The sequence below is a fragment of the Leopardus geoffroyi genome, chromosome A1 (genome assembly GCF_018350155.1).
Source record: "Leopardus geoffroyi isolate Oge1 chromosome A1, O.geoffroyi_Oge1_pat1.0, whole genome shotgun sequence".
NCBI classification, from domain to species: domain Eukaryota; kingdom Metazoa; phylum Chordata; class Mammalia; order Carnivora; family Felidae; genus Leopardus; species Leopardus geoffroyi.
In genome coordinates, this window is record NC_059326.1 from 117,022,518 (window position 1) to 117,045,112 (window position 22,595).

The following is a 22,595-nucleotide window of genomic DNA, read 5'->3' on the forward strand; positions in this document are numbered from 1 at the left end:
TTGATTTCTTAAGTAAGTTTCCTTTGTTGTTCTTGTTAAGCTGTTGTGGGGAAGGAGCCTTATAATGCTGTGGGCCTTGATGTCACTGTTTTGTTTTCTTAAATACCATGTTTGCTAGTTTAAATTTATTTTTTATAGTTTATGATTTAACAAGAATGTAGGTCATGGTATCATCCTGGGTATGATAATAACTCTCCTTCAGAAGAGTACAGATAGAAACTTCTTAAGAAATTGAAATGAAAATTCAAAACTGTTAAAGAAATGAATGAGGTTCGCTTTTCTATTGATTTGTAAGAGTAAATATAAAAAATCTTTAATACTTTGTGGTCTCTCTCAGATATCCACAAAGAAGGAATGCGTCTGTATTTATGGTTTATAGATATCTCATGGTATTACAGATTATGTCTCTAATATAGAGTAGACAGTTTAATGGAAGATTATAGGTAGAGATTTTCATAGCTATAATGCAATGTGGATATAGAGCTAGTGTACCTTACATTTTTGTAATTTCTCTCTTAAAATTAGATATTATAGACTAGATGGTCTAATAAAATGGAATTTGACATTGTGAAATGGGTGAAACAAATACCAATTTCCTTAGGATTTTTTTTCTTTCCTTCATTAAATTTTTACTTATTTTGTGTTGCAATAGGTATTTACTAGTTGTGAGAATTTCATATAAATAGATATTTAAACAGTAAAATCTTGAAAAACAATGTTTGGGCCCTGTTAATCCCTCAGACTCATAAGAAGTAAATCTTATGCTTTTTACACACTAATAAGAATGGATAAGAACAGAATAACCTATTTGAATAATGTGGGAACAAATTTGTAGACTACCAGATAGAGTAGAAGAGAATAGAATCCAGGGTCAGATCCTTTTATATGAGAACTTGGTCTCTTTTTTTTAATTCCAAGATTTTTTATTTAAATTCAAGTTAGTTAACATATACTGTAGTATTGGTTTCAGGAGTAGAATTTAGTGATTCATCACTTACATGTTGTTACCCACTACTCATCCCAACAAGTGGCCTCCTTAATGCCCATTGCCCATTTAGCCCTTATCCTCACCCACCTCCCCTCCAGCAACCTTCATCAGTTTGTTGTCTATATTTAAGAGTCTTTTATGGTTTGCCTCCCTCTCTGTTTTTATCTTATTTTATTTTTCCTTCCCTTCCCCTATGTTCATCAGTTTTTGTTTCTTAAATTCCACATGTGAGTGAAATCATAGTATTTTTCTTTCTGTGACTGACTTATTTTGCTTAGCATAATACACTCTAGCTCCATCCACATCTTTGCAAATGGCAAGATTTTATTCTTTTGATAGTTGTGTAATATTGCACATCTTCTTTATCCATTCATAAGTCAATGGACATTTGGGCTCTTTCCATAATTTGGCTATTGTTCATGGTGCTGCTATAAACATTGGGGTGTATGTGCTCCTTTGGATCAGTAGTTTTGTATCCTTTGGATAAATACCTAGCAGTGCAATTGCTGAGTTATAGGGTAGTTCTATCTTTAATTTTCTGAGGAACCCTCACACTATTTTCTAGAGTAGCTGTACCAGGTCATGTTCCCACCAACATTGTAAGAGGGTTCCCTTTTCTCTCCATCTTTGCCAACTTCTATTGTTTCCTGAGTTGTTAATTTTAGCCATTCTGACAGATGGGAGGTAGTATCTCATTGCAGTTTTGACTTGTATTTCCCAGATGATGAGTCATGTTGACCATCTTTTCATGTGTCTTAGCTATTTGTATGTCTTATTTGGAGAAATGTCTGTTCATGTCTTCTGCTAATTCTTAACTGGATTATTTATTTTTGGCCATGTTGAGTTTGATCAAGAGAACTTGGTTGTAGTAGGGGAGGTGTTAAAATCACTAGGAGGTAGGAGCAAGACATATTACTTAGAAAATGTTATTGGGAAAATTGGGTCACTATATAAAGAAAATCCTGATCTCATGCCATATAAGAATAAACTTTATATGGATCTAAGAGGTGAATTTAAAGTATTTTAATTGAGAAAATGTAATAAATCTAGGTAAAAATATATTTATGACCATACTATTAGTTTGAATTTCTTAAACAAGGCTTTAAAAGTACAAAATAAAAGGTACAAAATAAAGATGAAAGCTGACAAATATTTCTATCTCAGAACTAGAGGACAGCATAGGCAAGATAAAAGACGGGTAGAAGCTACTTGCAGCAGTTTACCTGAGAAGGATTAATATTCAGATTATTCAAATAGTTGTTGCAGATAAGCAAAAATCAAAAAGTCGAGAGACAATAAGATTTTTTAAAGGATAAAGGGAAAAGAAATTTTAAAAAGGGAAACCTAAGTCTGAAAAGAACTTGAAATTATGCTTGACCTCATTAGTTGGTGAAAAAACATACTACAATAAGACACTAGTTTACACCCATTGCATGCGTAAAAATGAGAAATTTGCATAATATCAAGTGGAACAACAGGAAATCACATGTACAGCCCACTTTGAGAGATTTTCATAGGACTTAATGAAATTTAGAATGAATATACCCTCTGATTCAGGAATTCTACTTCAGGTAAATAAGACAGAAAATTCTTTCATTTTTAATTGAAGTATAGTTGACACACAATGTTATAAGTTTAAGAGGTATAAGCCAGAAAATTTCTTTCACGGCTTCACAAATGATATATATATAAGAATGTTCATCTTGGGAATCAATCCCAAGAATAGGAGTCAATCCTACATATCCATCAGTGAAACAACTGATAAATGAAATATGGAAAAGGTTTCTGAAGGCTATTTTACTTTTTATTTTATTAGTTTTTTTAGTGTTTATTTTATTTTTGAGAGAGAGACAGAGCGTGAGCGGGAGAGAGGCAGAGAGAGAGAGGGAAACACAAAATCTGAAACAGGCTTCCAGGCTCTGAGTTGTCAGCACAGAGCCTGATGCAGGGCTCGAACCCACGAACTGCGAGATTATGACCTGAGCTGAAGTTGGACGCTTAACCGAATGAGCCACCCAGGCACCCCTAAATCCCAAATACTTTAAAGTTTATTTTTATTTATTTATTTTGAGAGAAACAGAGGCAGCATGAGTCAGGGAGGGGCAGAGAGAGAATCCCAAGCAGGTTCTGAGTTGCCAATGCAGGCCTTGACGTGGGACTTATCTCATGAACCATGAGATCATGACCTGTGCCAAAATCAAGAGTCAGACACTTAACTGACTGAGCCACTGAGGCTCCCCCCCCCCGCCAGATATTTTGAAAGGAAGAAAGATACTGAAATTTATGGCACAGTGCCATACATATCTATGTAATACATAATATATATTTATAAATATATAAATAAGCATATTGGAGGGAGAGAAATAAGGAAGAAATGCAGGAAAGAAGATGTGTTTAAAGCAGAATAAGGGACACAGAAGTGGGAGATATACCAATGTCAATGACAGAGATTGTGTCTTCCAAGAGATTGTTTTAATTGATTGCAGCATTATAGAGTTGATTTAGTATTGATTAGTTGAAGTTGGTAAAAAATGCATATTATTTCTCTATCTTCCTGAGGTCAATTGCCCATACTCTAGGAAGCTAAGAGTTGTAACTTTGAGACATAATAATATCCTTGAGACTTATTTTTCATAAGGATGGTATAGATTATGTAGACCGATGCTTCCACTGAAAAAAATTAGCTAATAAGACACTAATATATTATCAGGTCACAATTAATGTCTAAGGGTAATCCAAGGAGATAAATGAACCTAAAAACTACCTTTTCCCTGGAATCTATAGAATCCTGGAAAGTGTGAACCCCTATTTTGATGGTTTATATAATAAGGGAGGAAATCAAAGCATAACAAAGTGAGAAGTTTACAGAAGAGCTCTGCATTAATAAAAATGGATCCCTAAGAGATATACCTTTGAGATGAAAGTAAACTGGAAATGGGCAAGTCCTTGTGTGGAAATTCAGCTCTGAACTTGTTAGTGGTTGTTGACAAGTAGTGCTTCCAGATCCTGATGGAACCAAAAGCAGACCTTCTATGTAAGAAAGCTCATCCTAAGGCTAAAAACATTCATATAAATAAGTTTTCCATTCTTAACTTGAACAAAGATAACTGCATACACAAGGAAACATGACACCATGAGTGAGAGCCAGCAGAAAAAAAACAGAATACAGAAGTATACCTCAAACATTTTGATTAGCAGACATAATCTAATAATATACTGAATACTTAAAGGTTATACTTGAAGATGTATAGGGAATAAGAAATGTGACAGATTATTAAAGAACCAAATAGAAATCCTAGATCTGAAATATATAACCAAAATTTAAATTCAATCAAAACTGAATAAAAGGTTTATTAGGAAAGTAGATATTACCAGATGAATAATTTGAGAAGTGAAAGATAGGTCAGAACATAATTTATCTAGCATATAGCTCAGAGAGTTCAGAAGATGAAAAATATGGAGGATATGGTTAGAAACATAGGACAGACTAAAAAGGTTTAAGATAGGATCAGAAGCAATATTTGAAAAATATTGTAGGGATGTCTGGCTGGTTCATTGGTGGAGCACATGACTCTTAGGGTTGTGAATTCAAGCCCCACGTTGGTTGTGGAGCCCACGTAAAAAATTTATATATATATATATATATATATATATATATATATATATTATATAGAGATTGCATAAATTAAAAAAATATATAAAAATGAAAACGCATAGGGAAAAGACATGTAATCTTTAAATACATGACAGTTAGGCAGACAGCTACGTTCCATGTTGACAATCTCTAAACTGTGGCACTGAAAACTAAAAGTAAGATATCTTCAATATGCTGAAAGAGATTAGCAAATCTTCCTGCCTTAACAGTCTTTGCACATATAAGAGTCATCAAATGAGAGAATCAAATGAGAGAGATCAGTTTGGGTTTAAATTAAACAAGATGGGGGGGCACCTGGGTGGCTCAGTCAGTTGGCCAAGGGACTACTGATTTCAGCTCAGGTCATGATATCCTGGCTTGTGGATTCAAGACCAACCCTCAAGCCCCTAGTTAGACTCTGGACTCCGCACACTGTCCTGGAGCCTGCCTGGGGTTCTATCTCTAACTCTTTCTCTGCCTCTCTCCTGCTTGAACTCTCTCTCTCTCTCTCTCTCTCAAAATAAATAAACTAAAAAATTAAACAAGATCATAGGAGAGAGGTGGTGTAAAGACATTTGATTTCTCAAATATAACTTCTTACAGTTTTCCTCTGTCCATTCCTTGCCACAATTTCAAGTCCAGGAGTCTGACCTCTCTTCTAGCCTTCTTCGTTTCTGGTGACATTCACTTCTAGTCTAGTCTTAGTCACTTAAGATCATGGTCACTTTCTGGAGGTGGTAGTCTCTCAGAGCTACATCATCTCTGAAATCACAAAATCAAGCACACTCCTAATGTACAGCTTACATTCTTTAAGGGCTGCAATCACTATTTATACCAATAAACCCCAAATTAGCTTCTGCCCCTCAAACGTCTCTTCTCAACTTTATTTATATAATGTAAGATCATTTATAGAACTATTTATATGGGATGCTCTATGGATAATTCAAACTCAACATGTTTTAAATTAAAATTTTTCCTTCCTCAAACCTAAACATTACCTCCAACTCTATACCTGTTCCTTTCTTCTCCTCTTCCTGTTTTTTTTCTATCAGTTAATAGCACCGACATTCACTCCATTCCCTAAACCTGAAAAAAGGTACATTTACTTCAGTTTTTCTTATCAGACCTCCTCCATGTTTAAATCTGTCACACATCCTGTAAAGTTATCATTTTTTAAAATGCTTATTTTTGAGAGAGGGAGGGGGCAGACAGAGAGGGAGACAGAAGATCCGAAGCAGGCTCTGCACTGGGCTCAAACTCCGGAACCATGGGATCATGACCTGAGCCGAAGTTGGATGCTTAACCGACTGAGCCATCCAGGCATCCCTTGTCATCTTTTTAATACAATCTTATTATTGCATTTCTAGTTGAGGTTAATATCATCTCGTTTTATATTTAAAAGCCTTTAAAACATTGCATTTCCACTGATGTAGAGTCCAAATGCCTTGGCAGGGCTTACAAAATATTTGCTTATCTCTCCAGTCTCAGTTCTCATTTCTTTCCTCTTGCTCTATGGCTCAGCCATATTGATCCTATTTTAGTTATTCCAAAACAGTTCTGTCATCTCAGATTTGTACAAGTGTTTTTTGAAATTGTCTGGAAATTTTACTTAACCCCCAATTTTTGTTCCAGGAAAGTGTTTCCTGTATTTCCAAATTCTGGTCAGATGACCCTTATCTATGTCGTTAACAATAGCATATGAACTTTTGCTATCATGGTATTCATTATGTTCTATTTTTAAATGTGTAATCACTTTTCTGCCTCCATCTTTCAGGACAGGAACTATGTCTGTCTGCTTACCACTGTATCGCTAATACTCACTACTATTCCTAGCACAAGTTATATGCTCAATAAATATTTGCTCGACAAAGTAATGAATGGATGAGTAAAATATTTATAATTATGCCTCTGGAAGGCCTGGGTCTACAAAATAGGTTTATTTTCCACAACTAAACTTGGATCTATTTTGTTCAACTTTTTAATGTCAGAAACTCGACATATCTTACTTTATTAACTACTGTTGAGCATTTACTTTCTACTGCTGACAGGTAAGTCTCCTACAGAGTATCCCTAAGTAAATAGTACCATTTACCGAACCTGAAATGCCCAGCCTCCCCAAAGCAACTATTTGCATATATCAGGTTCAGTTACAAATGCATGATCTTATTGCCTTTTCTAAGAGACTTTGCTGATAGCTAAAGAAGACTAAAGCCTCTGGTTCCCCTTTCCTTTCCAATTTTCCTGGGAACATTCTGCTTACAAAATCAATTACATGAATCCACTTAACTATTTGTAGTTATTTTATACATTGTCTTCAAAGAGAGATCATAACTTACTTGAATTGGGGGCTATATCTTACATATGATTTTTGTATTCACCCAGCTCTTAACAGATGGTGGTTTATTCTGTTAAAGACTGAATAGTAATAGCATCGCATATCACAAAGAATGCAACTCAGAAAATAAGAATATAGGAGAAAGTGTAATTTAAATTAATCAATACAGAAGATAAATTAATATTTTGTCTCACACTTACTTGACTGTTTAAAACCTGAGAATCTGCAGTCGCGTGGTGGCGCTGCAGGATAAGATGGGGACTTTTCTGTATCATCAAATGCTCTGGTCTCCATTAGTCAGTGGAACTGAGAGCACAGGAGAAGCAGGAAGGGGGAAAAGAGGATTTCAAGAGAAAGCTAAGGAACCAACAACACCTTCGTGGCAGGATTACAAGTCCACAGATTACCAGTGGTCCAGGCTGATAGATGAGAGGAGCAACTTAGGAGCTGTTTGTGACTGAGTTGAAACATTTCTGCAGAAAGACGTTTGGCTAAGGAGCCATGGAGTCAGGAGAGAGGTGCCCTCAGCAGATAAGGCAAGTGCTGCTTTTCTTTGTTTTCCTGGGAGGGTCTTTGGTGTGTTCAGAGCCCTGGCGCTATTCTGTATCAGAGGAAATGGAAATTGGCTCCTTTATAGCCAATGTGGTGAAAGATACAGGCTTGGGTGTTGAAGACTTGGTTGCACGGGGGGCAAGAGTCATCTTTGATGACCATAAACCATATTTACAGTTGGATCAGCAGACTGGCAACTTGCTCTTAAATGAACAACTGGACCGGGAGGCACTTTGCCATCTCACAGAACCATGTATATTGCATTTCCAGGTATTATTTGAAAATCCTTTACAGTTTTTTCGGGCTGAGCTTTGGGTCAATGACATAAATGATCATACCCCTGCATTCCTAGACAAACATATACTTCTGAAAATCTCAGAAGGTACTACTCCAGGAGCCTCATTTCCAATGGACAGTGCCCAGGACTTGGATGTAGGAAAGAATGGTGTCCAAAACTACACATTAAGCCCCAATCCTTATTTCCATCTTAAATTACAAGACAGTGATGACGGAAGAAAATACCCAGAGCTGTTCCTGGACCAATCTCTGGATCGAGAAAAGGAATCTGAGTTTACATTAATTGTAACAGCTTTGGATGGCGGGTCCCCGCCCAGGTCTGGAACTACACTTGTTCGTATTTTGGTCTTCGATATCAATGACAATGCTCCAGAGTTTGAGAGGTCTGTCTATGAGGTTCAGGTACCAGAAAACAGCCCTCTGGACTCCTTGGTCGTTAGGGTGTCTGCTACAGATTTGGATGCGGGAATATATGGAGAACTATCATACTCATTTTCCCATGTCTCCAGAGACATACGGAAAACATTTGAAATCCATCCAATTTCTGGTGAAATCCGCTTAAAAGCTCTTCTGGATTTTGAATTAATTCAGTCATTTACAATAAATATTCAGGCAACAGATGGTGGTAGCCTTTCGGGAAAATCCGCAGTTTTAGTTCAGGTTGTGGATGTGAATGACAACCCACCAGAAATAGTCATGACATCTCTTACCAGCCCCATACCAGAAAATTCGTCGCCTGAGATGGTGGTCGCTATTTTCAGTGTAAGAGACCAAGATTCTGGGGACAACGGGAGGATGGTGTGCTCAATTCAGGACGATCTCCCCTTTCTCCTGAAGCCTACCTTCAAGAATTTCTACACTCTGGTAGCAGGACTCCCACTGGACAGAGAAAGCCAGGCCGAGTACAACATCACCATCACCGTCACCGACTTGGGGACCCCCAGGCTGAAAACGCAGCACAACATCACCGTGACGGTCTCCGACGTCAACGACAACGCCCCCGCCTTCAGCCAAACCACCTACACCCTGCGCGTCCGCGAGAACAACAGCCCCGCCCTGCACATCGGCAGCGTGAGCGCCACGGACAGGGACTCGGGCGCCAACGCCCAGGTCACCTACTCGCTGCTGCCGCCCGCGGACCCGCAGCTGCCCCTGGCCTCCCTGGTGTCCATCAACGCGGACAACGGGCAGCTGTTCGCGCTCAGGTCCCTGGATTACGAGGCGCTGCAGGCGTTCGAGTTCGGCGTGCGCGCGGCCGACCGCGGCTCGCCCGCGCTCAGCAGCCAGGCGCGGGTGCGCGTGCTGGTGCTGGACGACAACGACAACGCGCCCTTCGTGCTGTACCCGCCGCAGAACGGCTCTGCGCCCTGCACCGAGCTGGTGCCCAGGGCGGCCGAGGCGGGCTACCTGGTGACCAAGGTGGTGGCGGTGGACGGCGACTCGGGCCAGAACGCCTGGCTGTCGTACCAGCTGCTCAAGGCCACGGAGCCCGGGCTGTTCGGCGTGTGGGCGCACAACGGCGAGGTGCGCACGGCCCGGCTGCTGAGCGAGCGCGACGCCGTCAAGCACAGGCTGGTGGTGCTGGTCAGGGACAATGGCGAGCCGCCGCGCTCGGCCAGCGTCACGCTGCACGTGCTGCTGGTGGACGGCTTCTCGCAGCCCTACCTGCCGCTCCCGGAGGTGGCGGCGGCCGAGGCGCGGGCAGACCCGCTCACCGTCTACTTGGTCGTCGCCTTGGCGTCCGTGTCGTCGCTCTTCCTGTTCTCGGTGCTGGTGTTCGTGGCGGTGCGGCTGTGCAGGCGGAGCCGGGCGGCGTCTGCGGGTCGCTGCTCGGGGCTTGAGGGCCACTTTCCGGGCCACCTGGTGGACGTCAGCGGCGCGGGGACGCTGTCCCAGAGCTACCAGTACGAGGTGTGTCTTCGGGGAGGCTCGGGGACCAGTGAATTCAAGTTCCTTAAACCCGCTATCCCCAACGTCTCTCCCCCAGAAGGTAAAATGGAGGAAAGCCACACCTTTCTGAATGGCTTTGAGTTCATTTAGGGATTTGATTACTCTGCCGAACTTTTAGAGTGAGTGCTATTTCTTTGTAAAATATGTTCATTGTAATGCAAAATTCTTTGTTTTGGGTAACTTCATTTTACTTAAGAGTTTCCAGAAGTTTTGATGAATTTTCTGCTATCTACTTTTTAAATAGTAACTGTGGAAAAACTAAGGGAGCTAGGATTTGCTTAGACTTTCTTCCAAAATGCAACCTCAAGTAATTTATTCAAATATACAGCATTTTCCTTTCAAGCTTAATGGTACACTGGGTTCAGTCATATTCTCTGGGTGTCTAAGCTGTAGATCCTCTCACTGAAACTGTTTTTATATGTTTGATAGAGGAAAGTGCATGATATAAATAAAAACCATGCATGGTTTCTGAGATGTTATCTTATTTAGATTTTTAAAAAAACCATAATCAATTTTGCCAATCTTTCCAGCCAAATATTTGAGTAATTTTTCTGCATTTAGGTATTTTTCTTTGTAAACACTTTGGAACTGTATATATTGCTGGAAGATGTATTAAAATAAATTTTAATCTTGTTTGGATTAAGATACATATCCAGCCCACACTTCTTGTCTGAGAACTTCCTGGGACTTCCCAAGGGAGGTAATCACTGTTGAGATGTTTATTATACTTTTCTTTACCTCTCTTGGCCATTTTTGATTAGCCTAGTAATAGACTCCTGATTAAAGTAGGCATAGTCACATTCTCCAAGCCTCTAAATTTCTACTTATGATGTAGTTCATCTATTTTTTTCTTGATTGCTTGTAACTAGGAAATAAATATTAAGTATGGGCTGAGGTAGCCATGTTATACTTGTGTAAGCTGGCAGCACAGAGTGGCATGTAGAGAGGGAAGAAAGAAAGGAGGACGGGAAGGAAAATGAGAAGGAATAAGGGAGTGGTGGAGGCAGAAGCCTAAGAAACAGAAGAGACTAAGAGCCATTTGATTCTAGGCATGTTAGTTCCTGATTCCAGTGTTCCTAAGTCCCTAATGTCTAATTGTCCTTCACATTTGCAGTGAAACTCCAGTTCCCTAATAATAAAACTCCTTTATTTAACTCATCTTGGGGAGAAGGCATTTGTTGAAACCAAACTCTTTTGGAACGATACATGCAATTTTGAGTATTCAATTAGACTACCATAAACTCTGGTCTTTTACTGCAGGTTTTTAATATTAACTTAATCAATGAATGGGATAAAAATGTACAAGCTTAGAGATAACTAATCTGTACTAGAGAGTTTTGTTACAAAACTTAATTTTGTAAATAATTTATAAGATCTTTCAACTTAAAGATGTTATAAAATGTTTTATGGAATATTTTGTTAACAGGTATCCCTCCTTTTTTTAAATGTGCTTCAGGATTAGTTTTAAAAAGTAACATTGACTTTGTTATTGTTTGGATATCTATACATCAAACCTTCCTTAGCATCTCTTTTAAAAATAACTAAGTTCAATGTGAACAGAATTATTTTATCATTTAATGTAAAATCTTCAGGATCTATAAATAATCCCATTTATAAATAATATGGGGTAATTAATGATTTCATTAGTAGTAATTTGATTGATGCTAGTCTATTACTAGAACTTTCATGAAAAAAATTTCAAGCTTTCTACCAAGTATATGGGCTTAAAATGTTCTTCTCAGAAGAGAAAATGAGAAAATTTATCTGAGAGATGACAAATGGGAATGAAAAACTAATTTTGATCCATTAATTTACTGATACAGGTACCAGCATCTACCTATTAATATTTTTTAAAGTGCATGGACATTAAGGGCACATTTTCTTGGACTTTTGATTCTATAATAAAGAGTTTGATGCATGACCAGCATCTTTCTATGAGTAAAATTATCAGATTTTAATTGTTACCAGCATGTTCTCACATTTTGGATTTACATAATCAAATTTGTTTTGCTGTGTAGAGGAAAACATTATAAAATAGAATGTCAATTTGAGTGATTTGTACCTTAATAGAATTAAACTAATATGCAACACAGTTTTTACACTTGGCCCATGCTGTTTTCCCAGTTAGCCACGTATTAGTGTACCAGAGTACATGATAGTATCTATTTAAAAGTTATTAAAATTTTGGCTAAAGTTTGATGCAATGGGGGAGACACAGATCCCCTACCACAAGATGTTTTTCCCATTGCTAGGACTCTGAAGTCATGCTAGGGTGCCAGGATCCCAAGCTATTCAGAGACATGTGAGCTGCTTGCTAAAAATGAGTTGTGATCTTCCTTATTTGATATAAGTTTTACCTGCTTTTTCAGATGCATCCAACTTATTTTCTTCTGCACTTTATTTATTGGTTTAAGTTCAGCCCTTTATTTTTATGATCTTCACCATGCTATTTTTCAAGATCTCAGTGAATCTTTGCTTCAACATGTGTCTTGATTTTAGGAATAAATGTAGATATCTTCACAAATTGTTTTGGACAATGGAACAAATCAATACAGTATGCTCACATAGGTACAGACACGTTCTCCTTAGACAATATTTACACATAAGTCATCCATAACCCCTTCAACTTTTTTTATGTTTATTTATTTTTGAAAGAAAGAGAGTGGGGGGAGGAACAGAGTGATCTGGGGACAGAGGATCCCAAGTGGCCCCATGCTGACAGTGGAGAGCCTAATGTGGGGCTGGAACTCACGAACCCTGAGATCATGACCTGAGCCAAAGTCCCAACACTTCACCTATTGAGCTGCCCAGGCACTCCTAAACTTTCTTTTTTTTTTTTAATTTTATTTCTTAAGTTTTAAGTTTATTTCTTTATTTTGAGAGAGAGAGCAAGTGCAGGTTAGCGGCAGAGAGACAGAGAATCCCAAGCAGGCTCCACGCTGTCAGCATGCCTTATGCAGGGCTGGATCCCACCATCCCTGAGATCACGACCTGAGCAGAAATCAAGAGACTGATGCTTAACCCGCTGAACCACCCAGGTGCTCCACCCCTTAAACTTTCTATTGAATTTGCATAGTAAACCAATTCTAGCTGGTCTATCACTTAAGTTTATACTCCTGAAACATGTGAATGAATCTCTTCACCTACTGTAGTGGCAGTGAGTTTGTGTATATTCTTTGTTTAGGAATAGACTGATAGCAACACTGTTTTCTACTTAATTTTTACCCAGAGCACAGATTATACAATATAATAGACAAGTCCATGAGGTCAGAGAAGGTATTTGTATTTCCAACACTTAGTACAATATTTGACGTATAACATGAAATAAGTGTTTGTTGAACAAATACAGTTGGCTTTGTTCTTGCCAACATCCTTTCCTACAGTGCCTGTCACCATTTCCACATTTATAACTTCACAGGAGAATACAAGTAATCATTTTATTTATAAACCATCCCATGTGTAATCTGTGGTATGTTTTTGTGTGTGCGTGTAAATAAAATGAGTGTGATACGTTTTGTAGCATCGTCAGCAAACTAGGTTTAAGTACAACACATGGTGGCGCTGTAAGCTAAGGCTGGGAATACCAGACAGGCGGATGGTTACTGTTCCTGCAGTCATACGCAGATCTAAGAGAAGAGAATTAACCTTGCGGCAGGGATCGACTTGCAGAGCAGTTTGCCTAAAGACCCAATAAGTACCCAGATTCTAAAGGTTTTTGGCGTTGGAGAAATGGAGGCTGAAGAGGAGCGTTTTCCTAAACTAAGGCAAGTTCTTCTTCTCTTTGTTTTGCTGGCTCACACTTGCGCGGAGCGGGAAGATTATTTTATTACAGAAGAAACAGAGAGTGGTTCTTTTGTGGCCAATCTAGCAAAGGATATAGGGCTAGGGGCAAGAGAGCTCTCTCGGCGGAGGGCTCGGATCATTTTTAACAATGACAAAAAGCATTTTCAGCTGAACCTTCAGACTGGAGATTTACAAGTAAATGAGAAACTGGATCGGGAAGAATTGTGTGGTCCCACTGAACCTTGTGTACTGCAATTTCAAGTGTTACTGGAAGAACCTTTGGAGGTATATAGGTATAAGCTTTTGGTCACTGACATAAATGACAATTCCCCTGTGTTCCCAGAGGCAGAAATGATTTTAAAAATCATGGAAAATACTCTTCCAGGGGCTGTGTTTCCCCTGAAAAATGCGCAAGATTTGGATGTAGGTGTCAATAATGTTCAAAACTACACCATTTATCCCAACTCCCATTTCCACGTGCTCACCCGCAACAGCGGTGAAGGCAGAAAATACCCGGAACTGGTTCTGGACAAAGCCCTAGATCGAGAACAGCAGCCCGAGTTTAGATTAACTCTCATGGCAGTAGATGGTGGAACTCCTCCCAAAACTGGGACTACCCTGGTACTCATTGATGTTTTGGACATCAATGACAATGCTCCTGAGTTTGTGCAGCCACTCTATCGTGTGCAGATCCTGGAAAACAGTCCCCTGGGATCTGTTATTGTCACTGTTTCAGCTAGAGATTTAGACACAGGAATAAACGGTGAAGTAGTCTATTCATTTTTCTATGGCGATGAAGAGATTACTAGGACATTTGCACTTAATGAACTCACAGGAGAAATTAAAATAATTAGGAAATTAGATTTTGAAAAAATTAAGTCATATGAGCTAGATATTAAGGCTTCTGATGGGGCAGGTCTTTCGGGAAAATGCACTGTCATAATAGAGGTGGTGGATATAAATGACAACACCCCAGAAATGACGGTGGCTTCCCTTATAAATTCCATCCCTGAAAATTCCCCTGAGACGACGATAGCCCTTTTCAGTATTCAAGACCCAGACTCTGGGGAAAATGGGAGGATGGTTTGTTCCATCCAGGAAGATATTCCGTTCACTCTGAAACATTCTGTTGAAAATTTCTACAAGTTAGTAACAGAAGGAGTGCTAGACAGAGAGACAAGATCTGAGTACAACATCACCATCACCGTCACCGACTTGGGGACCCCCAGGCTGAAAACGCAGCACAACATCACCGTGACGGTCTCCGACGTCAACGACAACGCCCCGGCCTTCAGCCAAACCACCTACACCCTGCGCGTCCGCGAGAACAACAGCCCCGCCCTGCACATCGGCAGCGTGAGCGCCACGGACAGGGACTCGGGCGCCAACGCCCAGGTCACCTACTCGCTGCTGCCGCCCGCGGACCCGCAGCTGCCCCTGGCCTCCCTGGTGTCCATCAACGCGGACAACGGGCAGCTGTTCGCGCTCAGGTCCCTGGATTACGAGGCGCTGCAGGCGTTCGAGTTCGGCGTGCGCGCGGCCGACCGCGGCTCGCCCGCGCTCAGCAGCCAGGCGCGGGTGCGCGTGCTGGTGCTGGACGACAACGACAACGCGCCCTTCGTGCTGTACCCGCCGCAGAACGGCTCTGCGCCCTGCACCGAGCTGGTGCCCAGGGCGGCCGAGGCGGGCTACCTGGTGACCAAGGTGGTGGCGGTGGACGGCGACTCGGGCCAGAACGCCTGGCTGTCGTACCAGCTGCTCAAGGCCACGGAGCCCGGGCTGTTCGGCGTGTGGGCGCACAACGGCGAGGTGCGCACGGCCCGGCTGCTGAGCGAGCGCGACGCCGTCAAGCACAGGCTGGTGGTGCTGGTCAGGGACAATGGCGAGCCGCCGCGCTCGGCCAGCGTCACGCTGCACGTGCTGCTGGTGGACGGCTTCTCGCAGCCCTACCTGCCGCTCCCGGAGGTGGCGGCGGCCGAGGCGCGGGCAGACCCGCTCACCGTCTACTTGGTCGTCGCCTTGGCGTCCGTGTCGTCGCTCTTCCTGTTCTCGGTGCTGGTGTTCGTGGCGGTGCGGCTGTGCAGGCGGAGCCGGGCGGCGTCTGCGGGTCGCTGCTCGGGGCCCGAGGGCCACTTTCCGGGCCACCTGGTGGACGTCAGCGGCGCGGGGACGCTGTCCCAGAGCTACCAGTACGAGGTGTGTCAGGAGAGGATCTGGGACCAAGGAATTTAAGTTTTTGAAATCTGTTGTCTCCATTGCTCAACAGAAGTCTGTGAATGATGTGGAGGAAAACACACATTTTGTAAATTTTGGATTCAATTAGGAATTTGGATGAAGGTTAGTTCTTTCTAAATATGATAGGTCTCCATTACTGCTTTGGTCCATATAGAATGTCTTTCTTGGGTGTTTTGCTGAATCCACATTCCTATTAAAGGGATTAGAAATATTCTTTAAGCATATCCTCATATTTACTGTTTTTTTAATTTCTATTTTGATGGAAACAAAGAAATTTCAAATTTATTGCATTACTGAAAAATCATGAACATGTGTTTCCGTTTATCAACTTTTCATTATCGAGCACTGTTGATTTGAAGATGATTCCAGCTCCATCCTCTATTTGGTTGTTATATGGAAGCTCTAAATTTTTGAGGTTGTGGTTACTTAGGAGGTATCATTCATTAACATAATGAAGCCTATGTTTAATCTGATATTAAGCTTACCTATCTTAAATTTTTAAATGGAAAAAAGTTCTGCAAAAAATGCATATTTTTGTTTCACGGTAGTATTAAATAGAAAGGCTAAAATTTCTCCCATATTTAAGGGCTTTTCTTCTATAACAACCTTCAATATATCATATATATGAGTATTATTAAAAGATTATTAGATTATTTCAAGATACTTAAATGATAGATCCTTTTTGTCTAGCCCACCCCATCATGTTCGGTAAACTTCTCTCTTCAGTTGAAGTGTACTGTTGCAGCTACATTTATTTCACTCATTTCCCCTTGTGACTTCAGACAATCAGACCAGATGGTAGATATTGCTAATCCAAGCTGAGCAAATCTGACTCTTTTGTTTAAAAAATGGCTTTAGAAATCAGATCTAAAATAGTTTTTCTGTTGGGCAGCTGGGTGGCTCAGAGCCCCTCATCAGTCTCTGTGGTGACAGCCTGGAGCCTGGATCCTGCTTCGGATTCTGTGTCTCCTCTCTCTGACCCTCCCCCACTCATGCTCTGTCTCTGTGTCTCTCTCAAGAATAAGTAAACACTATGGGGCGCCTGGGTGGCGCAGTCGGTTAAGCGTCCGACTTCAGCCAGGTCACGATCTCGCGGTCCGGGAGTTTGAGCCCCGCGTCAGGCTCTGGGCTGATGGCTCAGAGCCTGGAGCCTGTTTCCGATTCTGTGTCTCCCTCTCTCTCTGCCCCTCCCCCGTTCATGCTCTGTCTCTCTCTGTCCCAAAAATAAATAAACGGAAAAAAAATTTTAAGAATAAGTAAACACTAAAAAAATGTTTTATTTATTTATTTTTGTTTATTTATTTTTGAGACAGAGAAAGAGCGTGAGCAGGGGAGGGGCAGAGAGAGAGGGAGGCACAGAAACTGAAGCAGGCTCCAGGCTCTGAGCTGTCAGCACAGAGCCCTATGCGGGGCTTGAACTCACAAGCTGTGAGATCAGGACCTGAGCTGAAGTCGGTCGCTTAACTGACTGAGCCACCCAGGCGCCCCTAAAAAAATGTTTTAAAATAGTTTTTCTGTTAAGAACTTAACAAGAATGTGATATCATGTTGGCTAAATAAATGGAAAGAAACACAGAAAGTCAATCCACTTAGGGAAAAGAAGAAAGGAGATGCCTAAAAAGCAACTTTACAGATTATCCAATCTCTCCCAAGTCTGCTTTCTCCGTTGGATTTTTGGAAACAAATATGTGCTCTTTTAATAAATCTCCTTTTAATTATGATAGCTAAGTGGATTTTTCCCTTGTCAAAAGCATGTTTAGATATTCTTTCATGGGTTGAACTTTACTATTAATTGGAAATTTTTAACTTAGGGTTTTTATATTAATGTAATATTTGGGATCAAAACTTTGTAGAATATTAGTAAGGGATACGCACAAGCTTTTGTTAAAATTTATGATTTTGAGAAGAATTGGTGGCTATTTTCAAATTTTACAGTTTTTGGAATGTCTTAGGAAAATTCTACGTAGGAGTGTTTGAATATAATTAGTGTCATAATAGCATTAGGGTGAAATAACATTGACAATGTGAAATGTGTTCTAAAAGAGATGTATACCTTTTTTGTAGAATCTTTATAACCTGGTTGTTATGTTCTGGTTTTTGTTTGTATTTTAGAATCTATTCCATTGCATAGTGGAAGCCAGAGTGTTTTGCCATTTGATGAAATACATTTAGATCACTCTGAATTATTGCAAATTACTATTCAAAAGAGCACAGAAAATGGCTACTTGGGAATATGGGGTCTTGTTTATCCAGCTCATATAATGAACTAGGGTCCCAGAAAAAAAGGGGGTCTTCTACATTAGGAGGAGAATCCATCTATGAGAATTTTAAAATTAATTGTGATTTATTGATTGATCTATTCAACAAATATTTGTTGAGTATCCACTATGTGTCAGGGACTCTTATAGATGTTGGGGGATGTGGAAGTCAACAAAACAAAGTTCTCAAGCACAAAAATGACACAGAAAAGAAAAAACTAATTATGTATGTATATACTATATCAGATGGTGGTCAATACTAAGGAGAAAAAGCAGGGTAAGAATTATAGGACTTATATGCATTTTCCCATAGTTTGAAAGTTTCATAAAATCATAATTCTCTGACCTTATGTTGAAATGGCATCATAAACTGGAACTAACTGGTAGTTTTTTCTTTGATATGATTCAACCAATGGGAACCACAATTCTGTCACATACACTGCCTAGAATTTGAAAGAAAATCCAGAAGAATTAACCCTTTCCTTTTTGCTGAGGGAATTTTAAGAAATCACGTAAGCATATGCTGTTATTTTTATAAGATGATATACCACTATTGTCTTCTTTCACTTCTCATCTTTCGGAGCACCTCACCCATACTACAGGTTTTAAAAAGTAAGGACCATGTTTAGGTTCTTTGCTGATCTGTTTCAGAACTTAGTACATAGATATCAATAACACTTTTTTTAAATGAACAATGAATAATTATAATTGCATGGTTTTCTGATTACATCATCTCCAAACCATTTCCAAACTCCTAATAGCTGGCTAGATATCATACAGAGGGAATAAATTGTAGCAATTCTTTTCGAAGATAACGCATGGTGGCGCTGCAGGCTAAGGCGTAAAAAAAAAAAAAAAAAAGAAAAAAAGAAAAAAAAAAGCCCTGGAACTGCTACGAACTCTACCTTAGATCTATAGCCGAAGACAAAAGCCTGTAAGCAGAGTTCCGGACTGTAAGTCTTACTACTCACCATCATTTCTGGACAGGTTACCGACTAAGAGATCTATCACCGTCCCTAAGGTAGAGCTGAGCCCCGTTTCTGGAAAGCATTTATGGAATTAAAGATGGAGGTCGGAAAAGGGTGTTTTCCTAAACAAAGGCAAGTCCTGATTCTCTTTCTCATGTTGGGAGTGGCTCTGGCAGGCTGGAAATCCCGACGCTATTCCGTGATGGAGGAAACAGAGAGTGGTTCGTTTGTGGCCAATCTGGCCAAGGACCTGGGGCTGGGAGTTGGGGAGCTAGCCGCGCGGGGAGCCCGGGTGGTCTCTGAGGATAACGAACCCCGCTTGCAGCTTGATCTGCATACCGGGAAATTGATACTGCATGAGAAACTGGATCGGGAGGAGATGTGCGGCCCCACAGATCCATGTGTAATGCATTTCCAAGTGTTACTGAAAAAACCACTGGGAGTATTTCGAGCTGAACTACTGGTGAGAGACATAAATGATCATTCTCCTGAGTTTCCTGAAAGAGAAATGACTCTGAAAATCTCAGAGACTAGCCCTCCTGGAACCGTGTTTCCACTGAAAAAAGCCCAGGACTTGGACGTGGGCAACAACAACATCCAAAATTACAGTATCAGTTCCAACCCTCATTTCCATATTTCTACCCGCACCCGGGGGGATGGCAGGAAATACCCAGAGCTGGTACTAGACAAAGAGCTGGATCGCGAAAAGCAGGCCGAACTCAGCTTAACCCTCACAGCGCTGGATGGCGGCTCTCCACCCCGGTCTGGCACCGCCCAGGTTCGCATCTTGGTCTTAGACGTCAATGACAATGCCCCTGAGTTTGCACAGACACTCTACCAGGTGCAAGTTCCAGAGAACAGCCCTGTAGGTACGCTAGTAGTCAAGGTCTTTGCTAGAGATTTAGACACTGGGACAAATGGGGAAATATCATACTCCTATTTTTATAGTTCCCAAGAAATAAGCGCAACTTTTGAGCTAAACAACCTTTCAGGAGAAGTTCGCCTACTTAAAAAATTAGATTTTGAGACAATATCTTCATATGAGCTGGAAATAGATGCGACTGATGGTGGGGGGCTTTCTGGAAGATGTTCTGTCTCCATTGAGGTGGTGGATGTTAACGATAACTTCCCAGAACTAACGATTTCATCACTCACCAGCCCCATTCCTGAAAATTCTCCAGAGACAGAAGTAGCCTTGTTTAGAATTCGAGACCGAGACTCGGGGGACAACGGAAGGATGACTTGTTCCATCCAGGATGATCTTCCCTTCGTCCTGAAGCCATCAGAAGAGAATTTCTACACCCTGGTAACAAATGGGGCGTTAGACAGAGAGACAAGACCCGAGTACAACATCACCATCACCGTCACCGACTTGGGGACCCCCAGGCTGAAAACGCAGCACAACATCACCGTGACGGTCTCCGACGTCAACGACAACGCCCCCGCCTTCAGCCAAACCACCTACACCCTGCGCGTCCGCGAGAACAACAGCCCCGCCCTGCACATCGGCAGCGTGAGCGCCACGGACAGGGACTCGGGCGCCAACGCCCAGGTCACCTACTCGCTGCTGCCGCCCGCGGACCCGCAGCTGCCCCTGGCCTCCCTGGTGTCCGTCAACGCGGACAACGGGCAGCTGTTCGCGCTCAGGTCCCTGGATTACGAGGCGCTGCAGGCGTTCGAGTTCGGCGTGCGCGCGGCCGACCGCGGCTCGCCCGCGCTCAGCAGCCAGGCGCGGGTGCGCGTGCTGGTGCTGGACGACAACGACAACGCGCCCTTCGTGCTGTACCCGCCGCAGAACGGCTCTGCGCCCTGCACCGAGCTGGTGCCCAGGGCGGCCGAGGCGGGCTACCTGGTGACCAAGGTGGTGGCGGTGGACGGCGACTCGGGCCAGAACGCCTGGCTGTCGTACCAGCTGCTCAAGGCCACGGAGCCCGGGCTGTTCGGCGTGTGGGCGCACAACGGCGAGGTGCGCACGGCCCGGCTGCTGAGCGAGCGCGACGCCGTCAAGCACAGGCTGGTGGTGCTGGTCAGGGACAATGGCGAGCCGCCGCGCTCGGCCAGCGTCACGCTGCACGTGCTGCTGGTGGACGGCTTCTCGCAGCCCTACCTGCCGCTCCCGGAGGTGGCGGCGGCCGAGGCGCGGGCAGACCCGCTCACCGTCTACTTGGTCGTCGCCTTGGCGTCCGTGTCGTCGCTCTTCCTGTTCTCGGTGCTGGTGTTCGTGGCGGTGCGGCTGTGCAGGCGGAGCCGGGCGGCGTCTGCGGGTCGCTGCTCGGGGCCTGAGGGCCACTTTCCGGGCCACCTGGTGGACGTCAGCGGCGCGGGGACGCTGTCCCAGAGCTACCAGTATGAGGTGTGTCTGACGGGAGACTCGGGGACCAATGAGTTCAAGTTCTTGAAGCCCTTCTTCCCCAGTATTCTAAACCAGGACCTTGGGAGGAAGTCAGAGGGAAATCCAACGTTCCAGAATAGTTTAGGTATCTGAAAGTTTCCTGTTTGCTTTTACATTAGCTTTGTCTCCTTCACCTTTCTGTTTATTTTTTTTTTTAATTTTTTTTTCAACATTTATTTATTTTTGGGACAGAGAGAGACAGAGTATGAATGGGGGAGGGGCAGAGAGAGAGGGAGACACAGAATCGGAAACAGGCTCCAGGCTCTGAGCCATCAGCCCAGAGCCCGACGCGGGGCTCGAACTCACGGACCGCGAGATCGTGACCTGGCTGAAGTCGGACGCTTAACCGACTGCGCCACCCAGGCGCCCCTCTGTTTATTTTTTAATCCAGTAGTAATTTTAATTCTACTCCCCCCCCCCCCATTTTCCATAGTAAATTTACTTTGCTTTGTTGGCTTGGTTGTCTTATGATTATTTTTACAATTATTGTATAATCAGCAAAAATTTTATATCAGGACATTCACATTTCTGATTAAAATTTTCATACTCATTCCTAAAGGATAATATGAAAATTAACCTCTTAGAATAAACAATTCTCATTTTGAAAGTATTTTACTGACTATATGATATTACATAAGAATGTCTGATTCCTTTTAACATACTTCATTTTTAAATTACTGGAATCCTTTTAGTTTCTATTAGTAACACAGCTACAACTTTTGTATAACCCCTTGTGAGTTTTGGGTGAAATCAGTTTGTATATACTAATGTCTAGTTTCTTCTAAGTTCTGTTTGGATTTTTCTTTTACTAATAGGCATCAATGTATATATTTTCATGCTATTTATTTTTTTAAAAATCACACTTGTAATCATTAGATTTTCACTCTGAAATATATATGTCACCTCATGAAAGTATATCTTTATTATGATTTCTTTCTCATATTAATTAATGTTGAAAAGACTTATGGGTTGTCGCTTACATGTAACTTAAATTACAATCCTGTTAAGAGTCCTGGGCAGATTTGCTGATACCCAGATTGACTGTGTTGAGGACGTTCCTAGATACTCTAAAGACTCTAGTATCGAGTAATACATTGCTTACAGTTGTCCCTGGGATTGCAGAGTAATTCTCAAATGAGTTCCAAATTCTAGGCCTAGTAGAGCTTTTGATGGCACAATATGCCAGTATCTACTTGCCTTTGGA

General features: G+C 41.9%; 3 protein-coding genes across 3 annotated transcripts; all 3 read left to right on the forward strand.

Annotated features, from left to right (window-relative positions):
• Positions 1–6,537: 6,537 nt before the first annotated feature.
• LOC123605016 (protocadherin beta-18-like) lies at positions 6,538–11,848 on the forward strand. Its single transcript, XM_045491268.1, has one exon. It carries the CDS (start codon positions 7,459–7,461, stop codon positions 9,844–9,846), a length of 2,388 nt encoding a protein of 795 aa, XP_045347224.1. The 5' UTR covers positions 6,538–7,458; the 3' UTR covers positions 9,847–11,848.
• A 919-nt stretch (positions 11,849–12,767) lies between these two features.
• LOC123605032 (protocadherin beta-15-like) lies at positions 12,768–15,998 on the forward strand. Its single transcript, XM_045491302.1, is given in 2 exon segments — positions 12,768–15,740; positions 15,742–15,998. Coding segments are annotated over 2 exon segments (2,376 nt in total). The 5' UTR covers positions 12,768–13,485; the 3' UTR covers positions 15,863–15,998.
• Positions 15,999–18,881: 2,883 nt separating this feature from the next.
• On the forward strand, positions 18,882–22,308 carry PCDHB15 (protocadherin beta 15). Its single transcript, XM_045491154.1, has 2 exons — positions 18,882–21,537; positions 21,771–22,308. The coding sequence occupies exon 1, from the start codon at positions 19,085–19,087 to the stop codon at positions 21,482–21,484; it is 2,400 nt and encodes a 799-aa protein (XP_045347110.1). The 5' UTR covers positions 18,882–19,084; the 3' UTR covers positions 21,485–21,537; positions 21,771–22,308.
• Positions 22,309–22,595: the final 287 nt, after the last annotated feature.